Source organism: Lepisosteus oculatus, chromosome 4 (genome assembly GCF_040954835.1).
Source record: "Lepisosteus oculatus isolate fLepOcu1 chromosome 4, fLepOcu1.hap2, whole genome shotgun sequence".
NCBI classification, from domain to species: domain Eukaryota; kingdom Metazoa; phylum Chordata; class Actinopteri; order Semionotiformes; family Lepisosteidae; genus Lepisosteus; species Lepisosteus oculatus.
In genome coordinates, this window is record NC_090699.1 from 6,007,665 (window position 1) to 6,032,794 (window position 25,130).

The following is a 25,130-nucleotide window of genomic DNA, read 5'->3' on the forward strand; positions in this document are numbered from 1 at the left end:
TCTGGGACTCTTCGTAAGTGCGGACTTCACACGGTCCGGGCAAGACGAGCGCTGTTTCAGAAATAAAGGAGGGCAAAAATATCATCATTTTTTTTTCTTTTAACAGGGAGCTCCGTGCCGATCACCCCGTGAGTGTGAAGTAAAGTAATGATGTCACCGTCGTCGTCGTCGTCGTCGTCACAATTCGTCATCGTCACAATTAATCATCATCACGTCATCGTCATCGTCACAATTCCAGTCCGAGAGTTGTTCGCCTTTTCGCCTCCGCAGCCCGTCACTGTGACGAGAGTCGCTCGTTATCCAGGGGTCGCCGGCTGAGAGCGGAGAGTCTCTTCAAGGTGATTACGACAGCCTCACGGCCGCAGACCGCTGACGGGGACGCGCGGTGTCGCATCAGCCTGGGAGCTGCAGGGGCGCCGGCCCGGACGGGGAGACACCCGAGTGAGAGGAGCTCCGTCACCGTGGCAGGGGGTCCCGCAACAGCCCCGGCACGCACAACACCCGACACCCGAAACACAATAGCCTACACACAACATCCTACACCCTATACACAACACACCATTCACAACACACAACACACTATTCAAAACACCCGACACACAACACCCTACACATTAAACACAACACACAACGCCTGACACACAGCATCCTACACACTATACACAACACACTATTCAAAACACCCGACACACAACACCCTACACATTATACACAACACACAACACCTGACACACAGCATCCTACACACTATACACAACACACTATTCAAAACACCCGACACACAACACCCTACACATTATACACAACACACAACACCTGACACACAGCATCCTACACACTATACACAATGTCCCTACACACTGTACACAATACTCTACACACGACACACAACACATCTGCACACTACACACTACATCCTACACTCTACACACACCATACACACAACATATCGCATACCTGCACATTACATCCCTGCACACACCGCACCTGCACACTACACACTTGCTGTCATTATAAAAACACACTCCACACTCACACACTGTACATCCACACTCGCACTCGTACACTCGCGCCCCTCTCCCATGTCCCGCTGCCTCCAGGGGGCCGAGCTGATGTCGGACCGGGGCGGACGGATCACGAATATTCGCTGTGGCCCGAAGAAAATGCGGCGCCTTGCCGGGTGACGGTTTGCTGGGGATGGGAATGTGCGTCTGTTCGGAGAAGAATCCGGTTTTATTCGCCGCGCCCGCTTGTACAGACTGAAGGAGGGGGGGACACACAGACAGGGCCGCGGTTTTTATTGGGGTGGCTTTTAATTGAGCTGGGCGCTGCCCGGTCCGCGGTGGGTCCGGGCTCGGTTCTGGCCCTGCTGGTTTCCGAGCCGCCTTCCAGATTCCAGACTCCTGATTCCAGAGAGAGAGCGAGCGAGCGAGCGAGCCCTCTCCCTCTCTCTCTCTCACTCGCGTCGCTCACAACCGAGCGTCTGCTGTCCCTGTTTACCGGAATGGTACGGGCCAAATCGTATTAAACCCCCCCTCCTCCTCCTCTCACCCCCCCCTCCCCGCCGTGCGCTCGACTTCTCCTTTCGTCTTTCAGCTGGTCTGTTTCTGCGGCAGTGCAGCGGCGGGAGAGAGAGAGAGAGGAGGAGGAGGACGCCAGCCAGTCACCCAGCCAGCCAGCCAGCGAGCGGAGAGAGAGAGAGAGATCCAGGAGAGACGGCAGAGAGACACAGCCCGCTTGACATTAACGGGAACAGCAGGACCGCCGCCGGGACAGCTCCGCCGTACGTGTCCGACATCCCCGCGCCTCGCATCGGTCTGTCCTCCTTCTTCTTCCCCGTCCTTCCCCTGGCTGCTGGACAGCGCCGTGTCAGGGCAGCACCCGGAGGAGGCGAGCCGCGTTTCGGAACCCGACCGACACCCCTCGAGCGCGGCGCAAGGTGGGAGCGGAGCGCTCGCGGCAGGCGCCCCCGTGGGGCCGAGGGGGTCTGCGTGGCGTGTGTGTGCGTGTATGTTGGGGGGGGTGATATACCTGTTTATCGGCCGCAATCTGCTCTCATTCCCCGGTATGTCTGAGCAGCACCGCTGTTTTCTTCTTTCTCTCTCTCCTTCCTGGCGATCTCCAGCTCCGCAGTTTCTAGGCGGGCGCTACCTGCTCCTCTCGTGCGTCCGCTTGGATCGCTTTTGGGGAGGTGACGGACGGTTATTGTGATTTGGGGGGTGAGGGGGGAGGAAAGGGTACCCCCAAAACGCCAAGGAGGGCACGGTCCCCACCTCCGATGGCACGTCGCATCTCGCAGGCGTGTCGCTGAGAGAGTCCCGCAGGTGGCGGCGCGGTGTGTGTGTCTCTCTCTCTCTTTCTCTCTCTCTCTGTGTGTGTGTCTGTCTGTCTTCCTCCGTCCCACCCGAGCGCGGCGGCGGCGGCTCCCACGGCCACGGCTCGGTCCTCGCGGCGGGGGTGACGGGCTAGGTTGTCCGCTGGCGCGTGCGTTCGGGGGACAGGAGGCGCCCTCGCGCGAGGACGAGATGGGGGGGGGAGGGTGGGATACAGCGCGAGGTGTCATCTGGAGATGGAGACAGATGAGCGAGCCTTCGCCTTGCTGGTTTATATATCTATCTGTCTTTTTTTGGGGGGGGTGGAGGAGGAGGGGGGCTCCCGTCCAGCTGAAGCGACACAGCGCCCCCTCAGCCCCCGGGGCTCCCCCGCTCTCGGACCCGGGGTCAGTGCGTCGCTACGCGGGGCGGGGGTGATCTACCGACAGTCTGAGAACCCGGAGCGCCGGTTTCTGTTTGTGCTGTGCGTGTGTGTGTGTGCGTGTCTCAGTGTCACGGGGGCCGGCGGGGCGACCCCAGCGGCCGGTGGTGGAGCTGTTCGCTGTCCCCGTGTCTGCGCCCGTGTGCGTGTCCGGTGTGTGCGTGTCCGGGGCGTGTGCGGGGCGCCGGGGCTCCAGACCGTCACAGCAATGGCACCGAGGTCTCGATGAGGACCAGGACGCGCCTGGAGGGGAGTGGGCCGTGGGGTGTGGTGGTGGTGGGGGGGGCGCCTTTGCCTTCAGCTCCTCCGTTGCGGGTGGGGGGGGCGGCGGAGGCGGAGGGTACAATCTGGCGCAAACTCCAGGAGAGCGACACTGTGGAGAGAGGAGGTGCCCCCGCCTTGATCAGGAGGATGATGATGGTGGTGTTGTTGTTGTTGTTGTTGTTGATGTTTCGCTCGTCCTCTTGACCCCGCGCTCGCTGTTCCCCGACCCCCGCAGGTCCGTGGAGGAGGAGGAGGGGGTGTGTCACCGCGCGGGGAGGCCGCTGTGGGAGCGAAGACGCGCGGAGGAAGAGCGAGAGACGCGGAGCGCCGAGCCATGGCCGCCCTGCGCTGGGCCGCGCTGGCGTACTGCAGCTCCCTGGCCGTCCTGCTGGCCAGCGGCAACTTCGTGCTAGACGGTAGGAGGCCGGGGCCCCGTCCGCCCTGACAGGCAGCTGTTGCCTCGGGTCTGTGGAGAGCGGGGGGGGGCGTGGGGATCGGGTCCCGGGAGCCTGTGATATCGAGAATCCTGTGAAAGGAAAAAAAAAAACTCGGCCGTCGGGCTCGTTTTTGGAAGTGATTCGGAGCGACGTGAACCGACGCTCCCGCGCAAAAGTAATAATTATCGTTATGCGACTTTGGCACCCTTTTTTTAAGACTTAACGAGATGGTTTCGCAGGTGACGTCACCGCCCTTCCCTGTGATAGCAGGACCACAGCTACTGGGCTGAGAAGAGATCTCTCTTTGGCTCACGGGGCTAGGTCGCTGCAGAGAGACGCGGAAGTCCCGGGTTCGAGCCTCCAGTCGGGATGGGGCCGACCAGATGCGGCAAGGGCGCCCGCCTGAGCCCACGTTGCGTTACAGTATATATGTTTATATGCTGTTTTAGGTGTATGGGTATTCACGTAGAGGTTTCTAGGGTTTTGTGTATTTCTTTGTGAAAAGGGAAATACAGTTGTTAAAAATCGCGGCAGGGTGCGGCGTGCGACCGCGGCGCGGTTGAATCTGTGTGTGTGTGTGTTGGTGTGTGTGTGTGCGCGTCTTATGACAGCGTCCACACGCGGGGGATGTATTGTGGGGACCGAATGCGTAGCGTAGCCCGCCGTCCTGAGCTTTGTTCTCCACCCTACGGGGGGGGGGATCTACTGTATACAGTATATATCCAAGATGTCGATGTCTGCAGGCCCAGCGCTTTTTCCGCAGGGAGTTGTGAGTTCTGACTCAGCACTTCCGTGACGGTGTCTCCTGTCGTGTGTCTCGGGAGCTCGGCAGGGCTGTGACTGGGCTGGGCAGGGCCGGGAAACATTTTGGGAAAATCAGGTCGCTGCTGTTGGCAGTAGGGGGTGATCTTCCCTTTGGACCAGGAACTAATGCCCCAGTGTGGTGACAGAGGAAACTGTGACTAACCCCTGTGTCCTGGCTACTGGTCAGTACAGATCCCAGGACACTGTCAGTAAGAGTAGGGATGTCCTGACTGCTGGTCAGTACAGATCCCAGGACACTGTCAGTAAGAGTAGAGGTGTCCTGGCTACTGGTCAGTACAGATCCCAGGACACTGTCAGTAAGAGTAGGGGTGTCCTGACTGGTCAGGACAGACCCCAGGACACTGTCAGTTAGAGTAGGGGTGTCCTGACTGCTGGTCAGTACAGACCCCAGGACACTGTCAGTAAGAGTAGAGGTGTCCTGACTGCTGGTCAGTACAAGTCCCAGGACACTGTCAGTAAGAGTAGGGGTGTCCTGACTGCTGGTCAGTACAGATCCCAGGACACTGTCAGTAAGAGTAGGGGTGTCCTGACTGCTGGTCAGTACAAGTCCCAGGACACTGTCAGTAAGAGTAGGGGTGTCCTGACTGCTGGTCAGTACAGATCCCAGGACACTGTCAGTAAGAGTAGGGGTGTCCTGACTGCTGGTCAGTACAGATCCCAGGACACTGTCAGTAAGAGTAGGGGTGTCCTGACTGCTGGTCAGTACAGATCCCAGGACACTGTCAGTAAGAGTAGGGGTGTCCTGACTGCTGGTCAGTACAGATCCCAGGACACTGTCAGTAAGAGTAGGGGTGTCCTGACTGCTGGTCAGTACAGATCCCAGGACACTGTCAGTAAGAGTAGAGGTGTCCTGACTGCTGGTCAGTACAAGTCCCAGGACACTGTCAGTAAGAGTAGGGGTGTCCTGACTGCTGGTCAGTACAGATCCCAGGACACTGTCAGTAAGAGTAGGGGTGTCCTGACTGCTGGTCAGTACAAGTCCCAGGACACTGTCAGTAAGAGTAGGGGTGTCCTGACTGCTGGTCAGTACAGATCCCAGGACACTGTCAGTAAGAGTAGGGGTGTCCTGACTGCTGGTCAGTACAGATCCCAGGACACTGTCAGTAAGAGTAGGGGTGTCCTGACTGCTGGTCAGTACAGATCCCAGGACACTGTCAGTAAGAGTAGGGGTGTCCTGACTGCTGGTCAGTACAGATCCCAGGACACTGTCAGTAAGAGTAGGGGTGTCCTGACTGCTGGTCAGTACAGATCCCAGGACACTGTCAGTAAGAGCAGGGGTGTCCTGACTGGTCAGGACAGACCCCAGGACACTGTCAGTTAGAGTAGGGGTGTCCTGACTGCTGGTCAGTACAGATCCCAGGACACTGTCAGTAAGAGTAGGGGTGTCCTGACTGCTGGTCAGTACAGATCCCAGGACACTGTCAGTAAGAGTAGGGGTGTCCTGACTGCTGGTCAGTACAGATCCCAGGACACTGTCAGTAAGAGCAGGGGTGTCCTGACTGCTGGTCAGTACAGATCCCAGGACACTGTCAGTAAGAGTAGGGGTGTCCTGACTGCTGGTCAGTACAGATCCCAGGACACTGTCAGTAAGAGTAGGGGTGTCCTGACTGCTGGTCAGTACAGATCCCAGGACACTGTCAGTAAGAGTAGGGGTGTCCTGACTGCTGGTCAGTACAGATCCCAGGACACTGTCAGTAAGAGTAGGGGTGTAGGTCCTGGTGGCTAAACTGCACTGTGGGATGGACAGTCTGGAGTTTCTCTCTCCTCCCCCTGATCTGCAGTGCAGTGGGGCTGTTGTGTGTCACTCAGAAGGAGCTGCGTTTTGCTGTGTGAAGCACATTGGGGTGAAAACCACTTTATAAAACCATTAAGTATGAAATATTCTTATAATCAGCTTTCTTGCATGTGTCCATCTCCGACCTGCGGTCAAGCTGACAAAGATACATGGTACCACAGAGTTTTTGCCTCCTCCCCTTTGTGGTCAGTGTTGTGCCCTTTTTGTGAGCTCTGGAGGTCTGCTGGAGACGTCCATGCTGTCAGTGTTAATAATCCTGGGCTGTAATGAGGTTTGTAGGTCTGCCAAAGGAGTTTTGAAGTAGTTTTATGGTAGCATACAAGGGTGAAATCACAGTAAATTATGAAAATCAATACGTGTTTTAATTGTAATCATGGTAAAAGCATATTGCAGTAAAGCCCAGTGAGATCAGGGTAAAAACACAGTCCAGTGCAGTAAAGCCCAGGGAGATCAGGGTAAAAACAGAGTACACTGCAGTAAAGCCCAGTGAGATCAGGGTAAAAACACAGTCCAGTAAAGCCCAGGGAGATCAGGGTAAAAACAGAGTACACTGCAGTAAAGCCCAGGGAGATCAGGGGAAGAGCAGTGAGGACCTGGGACAGAGTGTGGTTTAACTCTGGTCACAGCTGTGGAAAAGCAGCGAAGTTCCCTGTGATCCTCACGAGATGCAGCTGTGTGAGTCTGCGGGTTTGTGGGTACCCCCGGGGGGGGTGGTGTTGAGCCCCCTCCCGTCACTCCGAGCCCCGCTGGGCTGAGCGCCCGGACCGGCCGGCCGCCCTGATCACTTCCCGAGAGTCCGCAAGCCGGACACCTGGTTCCGAGTCGGCAGGATGGGTCACGTCGTGTCGGGGGGCAGGGAGGAGGGGGTGACCTCAGGGAGCCAGGCTTAGTTTCGCCACCGTTTCCCACTCCGTTCTGAAAGTCGCCCTCCTGACTCCATCACCGTGACTGCCTAGTTTCCCTGGCCAGCCCGTACAGGGCAGTTTCAACCAAATCACTGCTGTACGCCCCTTCATTGATAACGCTTCTATAGCGCTCTTCTGGACTCTCCACGCAGAGCTCTTCACAGGTCAGGGGGATCCCCTCCACCCCCACCAGTGTGTCCCCCCACCTGGATGAAGCTCCAGTCTGCTCACACACAGCAGCTCTCAGTGGGGAGGAGAGTAGAGTGATGAAGCCAGTTCAGAGAGGGGGGTTATTAGGCGGCCATGATGGGTAAAGACCAGGGGGAAATTTGGCCAGGACACCGGGGTGACACCCCTACTCTTTTCAAGAGACGTCCTGGGATTTTTAATGACCACAGAGAGTCAGGACCTCGGTTTTACGTCTCATCCGAAGGACGGCGCCTGTTTACAGTCTATTGTCCCCGTCACTATACTGGGGCATCAGGACCCACACAGACCACAGGGTGAGCGCCCCCTACTGGTCCCACTAACACCTCTTCCAGCAGCAGCCTCAGCTCTCCCAGGAGTCTCCCCTCCAGGTACTGACCAGGTTCACACTGCGGAGCTCCAGTGGGGCTGCCAGCGCTGCACTGCAGGGGGACACAGTAGTTTCTGGATCGTTTGCCCACCTTCTGTAAAGCAGTCGGATTGTAGCAAGCGCTCCCCTCACTCTCTCTCTCTCTCTCTCTCGGTTCGGGAGGCGTCCCAGGAGACCTGCCTCTGTGGGTGCTCTGCTCCAGACCCCCGCCACTCTTCGAGTAAAGCCCTGCCCTCCAGCTCTCAGCCTGAACCCCCTCCCATTCGTTTCCGCTGGCGGCTCTGTTGGCCAGCAGGCGGAAGCCCATCAGACCCAGCGAATGAGCTGACTCGAGACCCCGAGACGCCCTTTTCTAACCTCTTCGTCCAGCGCAGCGCCAGGGGGCAGCCCGACCGACTCGGCACATCTTACACCCTACAGCCAGGAGTCAGTCATGAACAGCTCAGGGGCCCCTTTGTCTCCCTGACAGTCGTGTAATCGCTTACGGCACCTAATGACAATGTTCAACGTATCCCAGCAAGCAGTGGGCGCAAGGCGGGGTACGCCCTGGATGGGACGCCAGTCCACCGGAGGGCACACATGCACGGCGCACACACACACACACACACACTCGGACCACGTATCTTAGGACAGGAGGAGGAAACAAAGGGAGAACATGCAAACTCCACACAGACAGCACCCCAGGAATCGCTCCCAGGGTGACCCGGATAATGTGAAGGTTATTGTCCGTAGGCGGGTTCCACTCCGAGGTTTACAGGGAGGGTTAAATGCTCACCGAGTCGAGAGCCCAAGCAGTCGTACTAATTGGAACGGCTCATTGGTTAACGAAATCAATGAGACATCAGCTGCTTTGTTCTTTTAAGAATATAAAATCCTGTGAATGCCACAGGGATCAAGGATACTCCCAAAGGTGCATGACACCTTCCCCAAGGCACTGTTGTCCCAAGGTAACAGGAAACTTGAGGGTCTCGTTAAGCAATCTGAGAGTCTCGTTAAGCAATCCGAGAATCTCGTTAACCAATCTGAGAGTCCCGTTAATACAATGAAAGGACTGAGTGAGGGACTGGGCAAGAGCCTCAGTGGAGTGATGGGGAGGAGCAGGGGTTTGATACTCTGGCTTTTTTGGGGAACAAAAGCTGGACAAAATTCTCCCATTGAGGACAGACAGCACTTCTTTACACGGAGGGTGGCAGGGGTGTGGAACAAGCTAACCCAGCCGGGCTGCTGAAGCCGATACCCTGCCTTCTCTCAAGACACACAGCTGGATGAGACCCCCAGTCAGGACAGGAGTACGTCTTTACACAGAGAGTGGTGGGGGTGTGGAACAAGCTGCCCAGCCCTGTTGTTGAAGCCGACACCCTGACTTCTCTCAAGACAGAGCTGGATGAGCCCCCCCCAGTCAGCACAGGAGTACGTCTTTACACAGAGGGTGGTGGGAGTGTGGAACAAGCTGCCCAGGCCTCTTGTGGAAGACACACTAGCTTCTTCTGAAAAAACAGCCGGGTGAGATACTCCGATCAGAACAGGAGGTGCGCTGCTTTACGCAAAGGTTGGTGGGAGCGTGGAACAAGTTGCCCAAACACTCCCCCCCACAACCCCCCTCACCCCCCCTGGCTCCACTGGACTCCGGATGGAATCTGCCAGTTCAATCAGGGTGGACGCACGGGTAAAAAAGTTCTTACAAAAAAGGCCCGAGCTCCCACTGGTCCGGCTCTTGGCGGAGTTTAAATTGCCTTTTTGTTCTGGGCCGTTGAAATGCGTCCGGCTGAGGCTGCTGGAAGGACTGGGAGTCTGAAGAGCGGGCTTTGATGTGACGCTGCCCTCCGTGCCAAGACTCTGGGGCATTCAGGAAGCTGACTTCCTGCTTTTCTCCTCGGGAGGGGGCGAGTGGCATGGGGGGGTGTGTGGGGTCCCCTGCAGCTGGGAGCCGAGCTGGCTGAGGAAGACGAGGAGGGAGGGGTCTGTACATGCGGGGATGAAGATCACGCACCATCTGCAGCCCCCGCCGGACCCCTGCTCTTACTGCTCTTGTATTTATCGCTGGTCACTTTTACCCAGAGAGAGTTGGATTTGTGTTCCTGATATAGCTGGGTGTTTCACTGGTACAGTTCGGGCAGGTGCTGGGAGTTGAACCCACAGCCCTGCAGTCACCAGTCCAGAACTCTACCCACTGAGGTCTGTGTCCCGGCTGAGGGACAGGATCTGCTGTATTTAACACTGTCTGTGTCCTGGCTGAGGGACAGGATCTGCTGTATTTAACACTGAGGTCTGTGTCCCGGCTGAGGGACAGGATCTGCTGTATTTAACACTGAGGTCTGTGTCCTGGCTGAGGGACAGGATCTGCTGTATTTAACACTGTCTGTGTCCTGGCTGAGGGACAGGATCTGCTGTATTTAGCACTGTCTGTGTCCTGGCTGAGGGACAGGATCTGCTGTACTTAACACTGTCTGTGTCCTGGTTGAGGGACAGGATCTGCTGTATTTAGCACTGAGGTCTGTGTCCCGGCTGAGGGACAGGATCTGCTGTATTTAACACTGAGGTCTATGTCCTGGCTGAGGGACAGGATCTGCTGTATTTAACACTGTCTGTGTCCTGGCTGAGGGACAGGATCTGCTGTATTTAACACTGTCTGTGTCCTGGCTGAGCGACAGGATCTGCTGTATTTAACTCTGAGGTCTGTGTCCTAGCTGAGCGACAGAATCTGCTGTATTTAACACTGAGGTCTGTGTCCTGGTTGAGGGACAGGATCTGCTGTATTTAGCACTGAGGTCTGTGTCCTGGTTGAGGGACAGGATCTGCTGTATTTAGCACTGAGGTCTGTGTCCTAGCTGAGGGACAGAATCTGCTGTATTTAACACTGAGGTCTGTGTCCTGGTTGAGGGACAGGATCTGCTGTATTTAGCACTGAGGTCTGTGTCCTAGCTGAGGGACAGGATCTGCTGTATTTAACACTGAGGTCTGTGTCCTAGCTGAGGGACAGAATCTGCTGTATTTAACACTGAGTTCTGTGTCCCGGCTGAGGGACAGGATCTGCTGTATTTAACACTGAGGTCTGTGTCCTAGCTGAGGGACCGGATCTGCTGTATTTAACACTGAGGTCTGTGTCCTGGCTGAGAGACAGGATGTGCTGTATTTAACACCTAGGTCAGAGCCCTAGTTGAGGGGGATAGCATCTGTTTTTAATGTACAGTATGCACTAATTAACTTATGCCCCCAGAACACGACCAATATTTCTATAACCAGCCCTAATTCTTCAGACCTCATTCACGATGTTCTCGAAGTGCTGGGGAGCCTCTGTCTCTTCCTGCTCATAATAATTTCATTGATTGAGCCCTGCAACTGTCGAGTCTCTTGAAGCAGGGTCTTTGGCTTGTTTTATTTCTGGGAAGCCAAGCTCCTCGGATCTCTGGTGTAAGACAGTAGCTCTTGCTCTGTTTTCTCTTCAAGTAATTGCTTCTCAGCTGGTGATGGGTATACGCTCTTGGGAAGGGTGTTGTGTCAGACGCTGGGATCGCAGGGGTTTCCTGCTGCTTTCCTGAGCTGTCTCCTGATTTGTGCAATGCCCAATTGCGGCAGGTGGAATTAATTAACAGCAGCCCTGATAAAACCTCTAACGAGCCTGGAAGGTGTTTCATTGGTAAATGTAGTTTTACTGCAGGGCATCTTTTCAGAAATCAGCTGTAGAGAAGAAAAAAAAACAACATCCTTCATGTGACCAATTAAGAAACCGATTAAGCTTAATTGTTTAATTGATTGCTTTGGGTCGCCCCCCCTCCAATTAACAACACCAAACAAGATCCCAGGCCCAACTGGAGCCGAGTGGGAGACTCCTAGACTGAATCCAGTGGATCCATTTCCTAGGACCTCAGGACAATAACGGGAGGAATTCGGAAATGGGAGTGTCTCCTGTTCTCCTGGAATTTGGGAGATGGACTTGGGCCAGTTTTCCCAGAAGCCACTTAACCTACCAGCATGTATAGACTGCAGGAGGAAGCCTGAGCATCTGGATAAAACCCATGTGAATGTGGGGAGAACATGCAGACTCCACACAGACAGCCCATCCCGGAATTGAACCCGGCACCCCAGCCGTGCTAACCGCTGTGCCACTGTGCTGCCCAATCAAGGGCTCAATTAAACGTAAAGAATGAGGATCCCAGCTGGAGGGAACCCCCAGAGGCCAGGGCCCGGCGGGGCTGGGGACTGATGAGACAGAGCTTCCCTGGCAGGGATTCTCGCGCCTGTGCTTGCTGACGCGCTTGGTGCAATTCTTACTCCTGGCCGTCTGGGAGAACTTCCCGGATCTGCTCGCGCTGGAATGCAGGCTGGAGGTCCGGGATCCTGCGTGTGCGCGCGTGGCCGTCTGCCCTGGTGGAGGAGCGGCCCTCGTGTTCTTCGGTTTCGCTGCTCCTCCTGCATGTTTACCGTCGAGACAGACCTTCTGATTCTGGACGCCTCTCAAAGCCAAACCCAGACTGGACCGTTGATCTCTGGACTGTGGGGGTACAGTGTGACCCAGACTGGACCTTTGATCTCTGGACTGTGGGGGTACAGTGTGACCCAGACCGGACCTGTGATCTCTGGACTGTGGGGGTACAGTGTGACCCAGACCGGACCTTTGATCTCTGGACTGTGGGGGTACAGTGTGACCCAGACCGGACCTGTGATCTCTGGACTGTGGGGGTACAGTGTGACCCAGACCAGACCGGCGATCTCTGGACTGTAGGGGTACAGTGTGACCCAGACCGGACCTGTGATCTCTGGACTGTAGGGGTACAGTGTGACCCAGACCGGACCGGCGATCTCTGGACTGTGGGGGTACAGTGTGACCCAGACCGGACCGGCGATCTCTGGACTGTGGGGGTACAGTGTGACCCAGACCGGACCGGCGATCTCTGGACTGTAGGGGTACAGTGTGACCCAGACCGGACCTGTGATCTCTGGAATGTAGGGGTACAGTGTGACCCAGACCGGACCGGTGATCTCTGGATAATGAAAGTCTTATTAAGAGTTTCTGCTTTGTGGTCGCGGTTCTCTAAAGATGATAACGGGATTACTGATGAGTCAGGGGCTCATTAAAACTGCATGGAGCTAGAAAATCAATACTTTTACTGCAAGCTAGAAGCTTCAAAACACAGAAGGATACCTCAGATTAATATTTGGAAGGAACCGCTTTCAAACACAGAAGTTATGTTAGTCTAGTATGTATGTAGTATGTTTGTGATTGAATTATCCAGTCTATATCGCATGTTGATGCATGCGTTGATATGTGTTTATTGATGTGTGAGTGAATGTGTTCAGTATGGATCTGATATTGCAGTAAATCGTATGAGAGATGAGGAGCATTAGAAAGCTCAGACCAGGCCATCTGTACAGAACCATCTGTACATCAGTCTCTCCAGTTGAGTGACCATCTGTCTCTGTTTGTGTCGCTGTGTACTTTGAGCTGTCCGGCATGCGCTGTCCTCCCTTCTCCTCCTGGACAGACCACCTGCCCGCAGCCCCCACTACAGTACACTACAGGTTAATACAGACACTGACTGGACACTCCAGTACATTAACACTGCACTGAGAGAGAGGGGTTAATACAGACACACTGACTGGACACTCCAGTACATTAACACTGCACTGAGAGAGAGAGGGGTTAATACAGACACACTGACTGGACACTCCAGTACATTAACACTGCACTGAGAGAGAGGGGGGTTAATACAGACACACTGACTGGACACTCCAGTACATTAACACTGCACTGAGAGAGAGAGGGGTTAATACAGACACACTGACTGGACACTCCAGTACATTAACACTGCACTGAGAGAGAGGGGTTAATACAGACACACTGACTGGACACTCCAGTACATTAACACTGCACTGAGAGAGGGGTTAATACAGACACACTGACTGGACACTCCAGTACATTAACACTGCACTGAGAGAGGGGGGACATCTTGCTGTCCAGCTGGGAGATTTTTAATGGCCCACTGGGTGACAAGAATTCCTTTCATTGTGCTTCCCTGGCACCGATGCCCGTTAGTCCGCTGGGAAGAGAAGCATCCCTGTGGCTGTGGAGAGTCTCCCCCTCTTCCTTGTGCTCTGTGCTGCCAGCTCGCTGTCTGTGCTGCAAGCAGGCCAGGTCCCAGCGGAGACCTGCAGGAGCTGGGAGGGGGGCGACAGGGGGGGGGAGAGAGAGAGGCGGGTGGGCAGGAGGGGGGGTGCTGACAGGCTGCAGATTCTGCTCTTCAGTCCCACAGCTGGAGCTGAGCTCACGTGACTGAAGGCTTGCGTCTTCCTCTCCTTCCTCCCTCTCCTCTTCCTCCTGCTGTCTTTGTCCTCCCTCTCTCTCTCCCCCCCCCCCACCGATCTCCGCGCTGTTACCAGGAGACCGGGCAGCGGGAGGAGCAGGAGTCCCAGTCCTCATCTCTCTCGTCTCCCTGCTTTCCCTGTGGGTCTATAGTGACGCTCCGCTGCCTGGACACATTCACACACACACGCAACACAGACACACACACGCAGCACAGACAGAGATACACACACACACACATTCATACACACACAGATTCCTCCACCTCCCTGCAAAATGAAATCCCAGATCCATCCACATTTTTCTTAAACATCCGAATATATTCCTGCCACAGAAGACGAGATCCCATCGGAACACCGAGACCTCCAGCTGCGCCATTGACACACACGCAACACAGACACACGCAGACAGACATGTGCACACACACACACAAAAACACACATGCAAAACAGACACACATACACAGACACGCACCACTCACACAGACACACACGCAACACAGACACACACGACACGACACACAGACTCAGCACTCACACAGACACACACAACACGGACACATAGACTCACCACTTACACAGACACGCGCACACACACACAACAGACACGCCCACACACAGACTCACAATCACATGCCACATGCACACCACCGTGCGTACATGTGCACACATGCGCTCATACACACACGCACACACACAGACGCGCATATTCACTCATGCGCACACTCTCACGCATACACACACGCTCATTCACACTCATACACACACAGATTCCTCCACCTCCCTGCAAACCGGAATCCCAGATCCGCCCACATCTTTCTAAAACATCCGAATACATTCCTGCCTTAGAAAACGAGATCCCGTCAGACCACCGAGTCCTCCAGCTGCGCCGCGCAGGAAGTCCTGGGGGATTGTGGGAGCCTGAAATCCCCATGGACTTCCTGCTGGTGTTGCTGCCGGGACGGACCTGTACGTTCTTGAGCTCCCCCAGATCCCCTGTCCGCAATGGTGCGGACCCCTCCTCAGCACGCAGGAGAGACCAGCCACTGGCCTCCTGTCTGGGGTCAGCGCTGGTGGACTGTCTGCAGGGAATTTCAAACACACCACCTGAAATACAGGGATGACATCATCAGGAATGGTCACTCACAGGCATTACCCCTTTATGGGTAATAACGCGTCTGGACTGGGACTATAAACCCTCTGTGGTCCAGGACACTGGGGGAAACTCTCCTTGTGTGGGTCCTTCAGTGTTCTCTGGAAGTGGCCGTTTTCATCACAATCGAAGTGCCCTCAAACCTTGGCCGGACTGCGCTGGGACTCCCGGCACCCCCACAGCACCGATGTCCCGTCCCACAGCAGCGGCACTGTGTTCAGTAATGTGGTCTTCATCTCATCTGGGTGCCCACCGGTCATACCAGAACGAGGAGGAGGAGGAGGTGGATGAAGGGGGATGCTGGGGGGTTGGCACGGAGGCGCAGCGCTGGTGCCCTGGAATCAATCAATCAATCAATCAATCAATCAAGACCCGTGGCACTGTCTGGGTGGAGTTTGCATGTTCTCCCTGGGTTGGCGTGGGCTTTCTCCTGCAGATCCAAAGACATGCTGCTGGGTTAACTGGCTTCTGGGAAAACTGGCCCTGGTGTGAGGGTGTGTGTGTGTGTCTGCCCTCCGATGGACTGGCGTCCCATCCAGGGCGTGCCCCGCCTTGTGCCCATTGCTTGCCAGGATAGACTCTACCCCCCCTGTTCTCTTTAGTCTGGTGAAACAGTTAAAAAATGGATGAACAGATAATTAACCATTGTGCCAATGAAGCAGGTTAATGGTCAGCGGAAGAATCGGCTCTTTTGCGCTTGAATCTGGCGCCCGTTGCTTGCTGGGATAGAAAATGGACAGATGATGGTGATGATGATGAAGAGTCGGTAGCTGCAGATCTCCCAGGTCCAAGTGGCGATTCTGCGCGGGAGAGCTGTTTAATTTTCTGAAAACGTCAGAATCGCCGATATTTCTGGCACTCGTGTTTTGCGCCCGCCTGTCGGACAGTCCCAGTCTCCCAGTGACACGACCCGGGCTCGAACCCGTGACCGTGGGATCAGGAGGAAGTTGCTTTCTCTGTGTTCTGTGTGTCTTGGGAAGGTTCAGGTTTCTCGCTGCTCGGAGGGGCTTGACAGAAACTCCCACTGGCAACGAGCTGCAGATAATTAAAAGTCTTAATTAATCAGATTATTAATTCAATTTAATAATCAGGAGCCGAGGCAGAACAGAGGGCAGGAGACTGCAAGGGTCTGGAGACTCAGAACAGGGAAGAGGTTATTCTGGATAGAGGAATGATCTCACTGTACTACACTTTACTGCACTGTACTGTGTTTTTACCCTGATCTCACTGGGCTGTACTGCACTGTACTGTGCTTTTTTACCCTGATCTCACTGGACTGTACTGCACTGTACCGAATTTTTACCCTGATCTCACTGGACTTTACTGTGCTGTACTGTGTTTTTACCCTGATCTCACTGGACTGTACTGCACTGTACTGTGTTTTTACCCTGATCTCACTGGGCTCTACTGCACTGTCCTGTGCTTTTTACCCTGATCTCACTGGACTGTACTGCACTGTACCGTATTTTTACCCTGATCTCACTGGACTTTACTGTGTTGTACTGTGTTTTTACCCTGATCTCACTGGACTGTACTGCACTGTACCGTGTTTTTACCCTGATCTCACTGGACTTTACTGCACTGGACTGTGTTTTTACCCTGATCTCACTGAGCTTTACAGCGCTGGACTGTGTTTTTACCCTGATCTCGCTGGGCCGTACTGCACTGTACTGTGTTTTTACTCTGATCTCCCTGGGCTTTACTGCACTAGACAGTGTTTTTACCCTGATCTCCCTGGGCTATACTGCACTGTACTGTGTTTTTACTCTGATCTCCCTGGGCTTTACTGCACTAGACAGTGTTTTTACCCTGATCTCCCTGGGCTTTACTGCACTGTACTGTGTTTTTACCCTGATCTCCCTGGGCTTTACTGCACTGTACTGTGTTTTTACCCTGATCTCACTGGGCTTTACTGCACTGTACTGTGTTTTTACCCTGATCTCACTGGGCTTAACTGCACTGGACTGTGCTTTTACCCTGATCTCCCTGGTCTTTACTGCATTGGACTGCGCTTTTACCCTGATCTCCCTGGGCTTTACTGCACTGCACTGTGTTTTTACCCTGATCTCCCTGGGCTTTACTGCACTGCACTGTGTTTTTACCTTGATCTCACTGGGCTTAACTGCACTGCACTGTGTTTTTACCCTGATCTCCCTGGGCTGTCCTGCGCTGTTCTGTGCTTCCGGCCCCTCGGTGCTTCATTCCTTGCGGGTTTTACTGCAGTGCTCTCCGTGCTGTCAGCGTGATCCCTCTGGCAGCCGCCTGCTGTCTCAGCAGGTGCGGAAAGTGTTTTCACAGCAGAGCTGTCTCACAGAATCCCCCTCAAACACGTCGGGATGTAGGTCAGCAGTCAGCCATCGAAGGGTTAACAGCGCCGGAGCTGAATTGCCTGCCGCCCATCAGGGGGGGTGCATCTTGACCCTAATGAGCCAATTAGCGTGCGGGGTGGGCTCACTGCGCGCCCGGTCGTGGGGGGAGGTGGAGGAGAGGATGTGGCTGTGACTCTGGCTCTGCCACTCGATAGGCGTTCGTGTCCGTTCCCTCCCGCCGTCGGCTGCGGCTCGGCCGCGCGCTGGGCTAATCCCACTCGGCGCGGATTGTGCGGGGCTCTTGAATAGGTCTTTTTTTCTGGGGATTAGCCCCGAGTGTCTGGGTGCTGAGCGCCGGCGTGCGTCTTCGAGCGTCAGGGAGAGCTCGTGCTGCAGCCAGCAGCCGCAGGACTGGGCCGGTTTACTGGCGCAGTGACACGCTCGCTGGCGTCTGTGCTCCGAGACGGAGACAGGAAGGACACAGCCAGAGCATCAACACAGAACAGCAGCAGCAGCAGCACGTTAAATAACACACAACTTAAGAAAAGGGCAGACAAGCAGAAAACAAACAGAAAACAAACATCAGTGTGGTAGGAGTAGGAGTAACAGCTGCAGTAGGAGTAGGAGTAACAGCTGCAGTAGGAGTAGGAGTAACAGCTGCAGTAGGAGCAGGAGTAACAGCTGCAGTAGGACTGGGAGTAACAGCTGCAGTAAGAGTAGGAGTAACAGCTGCAGTAGGAGCAGGAGTAACAGCTGCAGTAGGACTGGGAGTAACAGCTGCAGTAGGAGTAGGAGTAACAGCTGCAGTAGGAGCAGGAGTAACAGCTGCAGTAGGAGCAGGAGTAACAGCTGCAGTAGGACTGGGAGTAACAGCTGCAGTAGGAGTAGGAGTAACAGCTGTAGCAGGACTGGGAGTAACAGCTGCAGTAGGAGTAGGAGTAACAGCTGCAGCAGGACTGGGAGTAACAGCTGCAGTAGGACTGGGAGTAACAGCTGCAGTAGGAGCAGGAGTAACAGCTGCAGCAGGACTGGGAGTAACAGCTGCAGTAGAACTGGGAGTAACAGCTGCAGTAGGAGCAGGAGTAACAGCTGCAGTAGGAGTAGGAGTAACAGCTGCAGTAGGACTGGGAGTAACAGCTGCAGTAGGAGCAGGAGTAACAGCTGCAGTAGGAGTAGGAGTAACAGCTGCAGTCGGAGTAGGAGTAACAGCTGCAGTCGGAGTAGGAGTAACAGCTGCAGTAGGAGCAGGAGTAACAGCTGCAGTAGGACTGGGAGTAACAGCTGCAGTAGGAGCAGGAGTAACAGCTGCAGTAGGAGTAGGAGTAACAGCTGCAGTAGGAGCAGGAGTAACAGCTGTAGCAGGACTGGGAGTAACAGCTGCAGTAGAACTGGGAGTAACAGCTGCAGTAGGAGCGGGAGTAACAGCTGCAGTAGGAGCGGGAGTAACAGCTGCAGTAGGACTGGGAGTAACAGCTGCAGTAGTAGTAGGAGTAACAGCTGCAGTAGGAGTAGGAGTAACAGCTGTAGCAGGACTGGGAGTAACAGCTTCATGAGGACTAGGAGTAAGACAGTATTAGTAGCAACAGCTATAGCAGCAGAAGCGGCAGTAGCAGCAGCAGCAGTAAGAACCACTGGCAGCAGTCGTGTGCAGGAGTAGTGTCTTTCTTCTGCAGCAGTAGTAGTAGCAGTAGAAGCAGCAGTAGCAGTAGCAGTAGTAGTGTCTTCTACAGTAGCAGTAGGAGCAGCAGTAGCAGTAGTAGTGTCTTTCTTCTTCTGCAGCAGTAGTAGTAGCAGTAGAAGCAGCAGTAGCAGTAGCAGTAGTAGTGTCTTCTACAGTAGCAGTAGGAGCAGCAGTAGCAGTAGTAGTGTCTTTCTTCTTCTGCAGCAGTAGTAGTAGCAGTAGAAGCAGCAGTAGCAGTAGCAGTAGTAGTGTCTTCTACAGTAGCAGTAGGAGCAGCAGTAGCAGTAGTAGTGTCTTTCTTCTTCTGCAGCAGCAGCAGTAGCAGCAGCAGTGTCTTTCGTCTGCAGGGCAGGAGCAGCTCACAGAGAGGGAACAGCATGTTGCTCAGGCCTTGATGTGAGATTGGTTTGTTAACAGGTGTCTCCTGGGAGCTGGTTCAAGTCAGGAACAGTTTAAAAAGGGCCGTGAATTTTGGGGTTATGAGGTATTTTGTTTGTTTACTGCAAAGAATGAAACGAGGTTTGTAGATTTAGCGAGTGATGGTTTCAAATTTAGCAAGGCAGCTAAATAAAACTCCATTCCTCAGGAAAAGAAAGAGACAGGAGTCCTGCACAGTCCCACAGGATGATATTTGCGGAGTTAGGAATTGGACCACGTTTCTAAATTCAGTGAGGTGCACAGACATGAGCAGGGAACCAAGAGCAGTAATTAAGACAAACTGGCACACAACAGCACTAGACCCAAGGTCTGAAACATGCTCAAGTGCAAATGTATTGAGAGTAATGATCTCGTTGTTAAAGGGATTAAATTCACTAGTTTAAGGCACATGGGAAGTCACTAATTGTGAAGAGGCCTGTCAAATCAAATGATTCTACAGTCCAGAGATCACAGGTCCGGTCTGCGTCACACTGTACCCCCACAGTCCAGAGATCACAGGTCCAGTCTAGGTCACACTGGACCCCCACAGTCCAGAGATCACAGGTCCAGTCTAGGTCACACTGTACCCCCACAGTCCAGAGATCACAGGTCCAGTCTAGGTCACACTGTACCCCCACAGTCCAGAGATCACAGGTCCAGTCTAGGTCACACTGTACCCCCACAGTCCAGAGATCACAGGTCCAGTCTAGGTCACACTGTACCCCTACAGTCCAGAGATCACAGGTCCGGTCTGGGTCACACTGTACCCCTACAGTCCAGAGATCGCCGGTCCGGTCTGGGTCACACTGTACCCCTACAGTCCAGAGATCACAGGTCCGGTCTGGGTCACACTGTACCCCTACAGTCCAGAGATCGCTGGTCCGGTCTGGGTCACACTGTACCCCCACAGTCCAGAGATCACAGGTCCGGTCTGGGTCACACTGTACCCCAACAGTCCAGAGATCGCCGGTCCGGTCTGGGTCACACTGTACCCCTACAGTCCAGAGATCACAGGTCCGGTCTGGGTCACACTGTACCCCTACAGTCCAGAGATCGCTGGTCCGGTCTGGGTCACACTGTACCCCCACAGTCCAGAGATCACAGGTCCGGTCTGGGTCACACTGTACCCCCACAGTCCAGAGATCACAGGTCCAGTCTGGGTCACACTGTACCCCAACAGTCCAGAGATCGCCGGTCCGGTCTGGGTCACACTGTACCCCTACAGTCCAGAGATCACAGGTCCGGTCTGGGTCACACTGTACCCCCACAGTCCAGAGATCGCTGGTCCGGTCTGGGTCACACTGTACCCCAACAGTCCAGAGATCGCCGGTCCGGTCTGGGTCACACTGTACCCCCACAGTCCAGAGATCACAGGTCCAGTCCGGGTCACACTGTACCCCAACAGTCCAGAGATCGCCGGTCCGGTCTGGGTCACACTGTACCCCTACAGTCCAGAGATCGCTGGTCTGGTCTGGGTCACACTGTACCCCTACACACACACACACATACGAGCACTCACACACATGATTGTAGACATATGCTTGCAGCACAGACACAAACACACACACACCTGCGTGTACAGGCTCACATTCATTCTATTTCGGGATCTTCGCAGTCACTTTCACACTCCTCCTCGTCAGCTGCTGCGGAGCCCAGACCCCCCACCCTGTGCTGCCAGATCCATCTCTGCCTCTGTTCACAGACGGGCTCTCGCAAAGGGGCCCTGGACAGCCACCCCCAGGGGCAGTTACAGCCACCCCCAGGGGCAGTTACCCTTGTACCCCAGGGGCAGTTACAGCCACCCCCAGGGGCAGTTACCCTTGTACCCCAGGGGCAGTTACAGCCACCCCCAGGGGCAGTTACCCTTGTAACCCAGGGACAGTTACAGCCACCCCCAAGGGACAGTTACCTTTGTACCCCAGGGGCAGTTACAGCAACCCTTGGCAGTTACCCTTGTACCCCAGGGGCAGTTACAGCAACCCTTGGGAAGTTACCCTTATGCCCCAGCGGCAGTTACAGGAATCCTCAGGGTCAGTTATCCTTGTACCCCAGGGGCAGTTACAGGAATCCTCAGGGTCAGGGAGTCCGGCCCAGAGCAGCGCAGGCAGCTGTGGGCTGAGGCAGGGCTGAGCACCGTTGCCGTTGCCATGGTCACCCCCATCCCGCCCGGTTGCTAGGCAACGGCTGTCAGCCCCCGCCCCTGCCCCCTCCTCCTGCCCCGTCAGTCTGAGTGGCAGCCCGGGGGGTGCAGAGGTCAGAGGTGACGGATTATCGACCGGCCGGTGATACAGAAGAGGCTGCCGACACCGCAAGACGCCCCTCCCCCCTCCGGAGCGAGCAGCTCCTGCTCCCCATCTGGAGAGACCCCCGCCCCCCCGAGAGGAGCCCCCCCAGTCTGAGGGCCAGGGCCGACAGCGGAGTGCTTGTGTGTGTGTGTGTGTGTGTCTGCTTGTGTTTGTGTGTGTTCTTGTGTGTGTGTGTTCTTGTGTTTGTGCAATGTGTGGTAATTGTGTGGTGTGTGTGTTTGTGTGTGTAATGTGTGTGCCTGGTGTTTGTGTGTTGTGTGCGGTGTGTTTGTGTGTGCACTTGGTGTGTGTCGTTGTGTGTGTGCTTGATGTGCATGTGTCATGTTTGTGTGTGTGTAATGTGTGGTGTGTTTGTGTGTGTAATGTCTGTGCCTGGTGTTTGTGTGTCATGTGCGGTTTGTATGTGTGCTTGGTGTGTTTGTGTGTGCACGTGGTGTGTGTGTGATGTGTGTGATGTGTGTGTGTGTGATGTGTGGTGTCTGTGTGACTCGGTCGGTACGCCGCAGTGTGAGTTTATCAGCCAGCGCAGCCAGCTGAGATATCCTGCAGTGTCAGAGCGTCAGTGTGTCAGCACACACCTGAGGAGCCTGCGCTTGGCGCTGCTCGGCGCTGCTGGCTATGGGAATGGCCTGAAGGTGAAGAGAGGTGACTCTGAGGAGGCCTTCTCTGCCTTCTCTGCCAGGACTGTGGAGCGGCTCCGATCCTGGGCCACCACGTAGAAGTCAAAAGAACATCAATTATCCCTCAGTAATTATTCAGTCGTCCTCCTGAGCGAGTCAGTCGCCTGTGTGTGTGTGTCGGTGTGTGCCAGCGTGTGGCTGTGTGTGTGGAGTGTGTCTGTGTGTTTATTGTTCCACACTCCCACTACTCTTTGCGTAAAGAACAGCCTCCTGTCCTGACTGGGGTGTCTCACCCAGCTGTGTCCTGAGAGAAGCCGGGGTATCGGCTTCAACAACAGGGCTGGGCAGCTTGTTCCACACTCCCACCCCTCTCTGTGTAAAGAAGAGCCTCCTGTCCTGACTGGAGTGTCTCACCCAGCTGTGTCCTGAGAGAAGCCAGGCTGTCAGCTGTAACACCTTCCCTTTTCCCCACAGTTTGCAATTGTGACCCCCTGGGGTTCATTCTGCGCGTTTTACCTTTCATTCGGAGTTCAGCTCGGCGTTAGAGGTCCTCCAAGTTCGGGGGGCGTTTCTTGCGTCTCCTGAGTGTTTTAAACGGCGCTTTGCCGAGGAGATCCGCCCCCTCACCCATCTCCCATCTCCTCTCTCTCACTAATAATTCACAGCCCCGCTCAGCCTCTCCTCCTCCTCCTCCCCCCGCTGCTCCGGGCTGCGAACATTAATCAGCCATGTCTGGATGCAGAGTCAGGGATCACTGGATAATAATGTTTGTTTATGGAGCAGCGCCTGTCATCCAGACACTGATTTACACACACGGGGGGGGGGGGGTATCTCGACCTGAGAGAACTGCCTCATTCAAGGGTACAACAGCTATGCCCCCCTACCTGGGATTGGAACCCGCAACCCTTCAGTTTCAAGACCAGAGCCCGAATCGCCAATTTCCACACTGCTGCCCGAATATCTGTACGTACTGTATGTGTGTGCGTATAACACGTGCGCTTTACTGCTCCGATCGTTTGCCTGGTTTCGTGAAGCTGGTTAGAAAGAAGTCACCAGTTTCGAAGACTGTTTTCAGGGTAACTACTTTTCGCCCGTCCTTCTGGAACAGTGTGGTTTTGAGCACTGGGTGTCAACCGCGTGCAGAATGTTAGAAACGAAACCTGAAGCAGTGAAAACGCACAGAAACAGGTGGTGGGAGGTGAATTCTGAGTGCTTCTGGGAAAACTGGCCGTGGTTTGCGTGTGTGTGTGTGTGTGTGTGTGTGTGTGTGTGTGTGTGTGTGCCTTGTGCCCGTTGCTTGCTGGGATAGACTCCGGCGCCCCTGTGACCCTGAGCTGGATAAGTGGATTAGCAAACAGGAAGGATGGGTATCTCTGGACTGGCCCATAAGCGCTGGGAGATGTCGGATTTGCTGTCTTCCGACCGGCGACCTGCCGTGGACCGTGTGAGCTTCCGAGGTGCAGGCGAGCAAGACGCCCCCCGAACCCTGGCCGAGGACAAGCCGCGCGCGACCCAGACTGGCGGTCAGCTGCTCTGAGCTGGGGCCGGAGGGGGATCCCGGCCAGCAGGCCACTCCAAGACAGAGTCCCTGTGTTCTCACCCCTGTCCGGCCCTCAATCTGCCCTGGGGCTCAGCTCTCTGCCCCCCCCTCCCCTCCCCCCCCCCCGCCTCTCACAGCCGAAATCACTTTCCCAGCACCGATCAAACAGAGGTGCTAAGACCCGTGCCTTCATGCTTAAATTCCTTCGTTCCCGATTCTCGCTTGGCTCTCCTCCCTGGCCTCCGGCGCGCCGAGCTGGGATCGGGATCGCGTGCGGCTGTCTGTGGCCCTTTGTGTCCGCGGCTCAGAAGCGGCACTCGAAGACAGCCAGGGCCCCGGAGGCAGGCTGTGGGTCGCTTGTGTTCGGGAGATGAAAACAGGGACGAGAACAGTTTCTTCAAAGACAGAACAGGAGCTATTGGGCCCGTGGAGCTCGTTGGGCAGTGCGTAGCTCATGGATCTGAGCATCTCGTCCGGCCACTGTTTGAAAGGAGATTGAGTTTTAGGGAAGATGGCTGGGCGGCTTGTTCCACACTCCCACCACCCTTTGTGTAAAGTAGTTCTCTCGATCCCTCATCGGTGGACGTCATGCAGCTGTGTCTGGAGGGAAATCAGGGTATTGGCTTTGACAACATGGCTGGGCGGCTTGTTCCACACTCCCACCACCCTTTGTGTAAAGTAGTTCTCTCTATCCCTTGTCGGTGGATGTCATGCAGCTGTGTCTTGAGGGAAATCAGGGTATTGGCTTTGACAACATGGCTGGGCAGCTTGTTTGAGATTTAAATCTCAAAGTGAGTCTCCTGTTCTCGGATTTCGATCTAAACACAAGGCGCTGTGTCTCCTGTTCTCGGATTTCGATCTAAACACAAGGCGCTGTGTCTCCTGTTCTCGGATTTCGATCTAAACACAAGGTGCTGTGTCTCCTGTTCTCGGATTTCGATCTAAACACAAGGCGCTGTGTCTCCTGTTCTCGGATTTAGATCTAAACACAAGGTGCTGTGTCTCCTGTTCTCGGATTTAGATCTAAACACAAGGTGCTGTGTCGCCTGTTCTCGGATTTAGATCTAAACACAAGGTGCTGTGTCTCCTGTTCTCAGATTTAAAATTGAACACAAGGTGCTGTGCCTCCTGTCCTCAGATTTAAATACGGAATCCATGTTCATGCTGGCTTTGTCAGGTCCGGTCCAACAGGCCCAGGCGCTGTGTTAATGACTCAACCCCGGTGGGGCAGGTTGTGGAGAGAGCCG

The 25,130-nt window shown here is 54.9% G+C and overlaps 1 protein-coding gene across 9 annotated transcripts in view; it reads left to right on the forward strand.

Moving 5' to 3' along the window:
* The first annotated feature begins 256 nt into the window (after positions 1–256).
* The window catches only part of cadm3 (cell adhesion molecule 3), a 45,017-nt gene continuing 20,143 nt past the window's right edge, over positions 257–25,130 (forward strand). For 3 of the 9 annotated variants that reach the window (XM_069188433.1, XM_069188434.1, XM_069188435.1), the window contains exons 1-2: positions 2,534–2,719; positions 3,254–3,434. In XM_069188433.1, coding sequence (XP_069044534.1) covers positions 2,570–2,719; positions 3,254–3,434 — 331 coding nt within the window. In that variant the 5' untranslated portion in view covers positions 2,534–2,569. Of the gene's footprint in view, positions 442–1,596; positions 1,940–2,533; positions 2,720–3,253; positions 3,435–25,130 lie in introns of those variants that run through there. The other 6 variants (XM_069188437.1, XM_069188440.1, XM_069188436.1 and 3 more) reach the window with 6 other exon arrangements.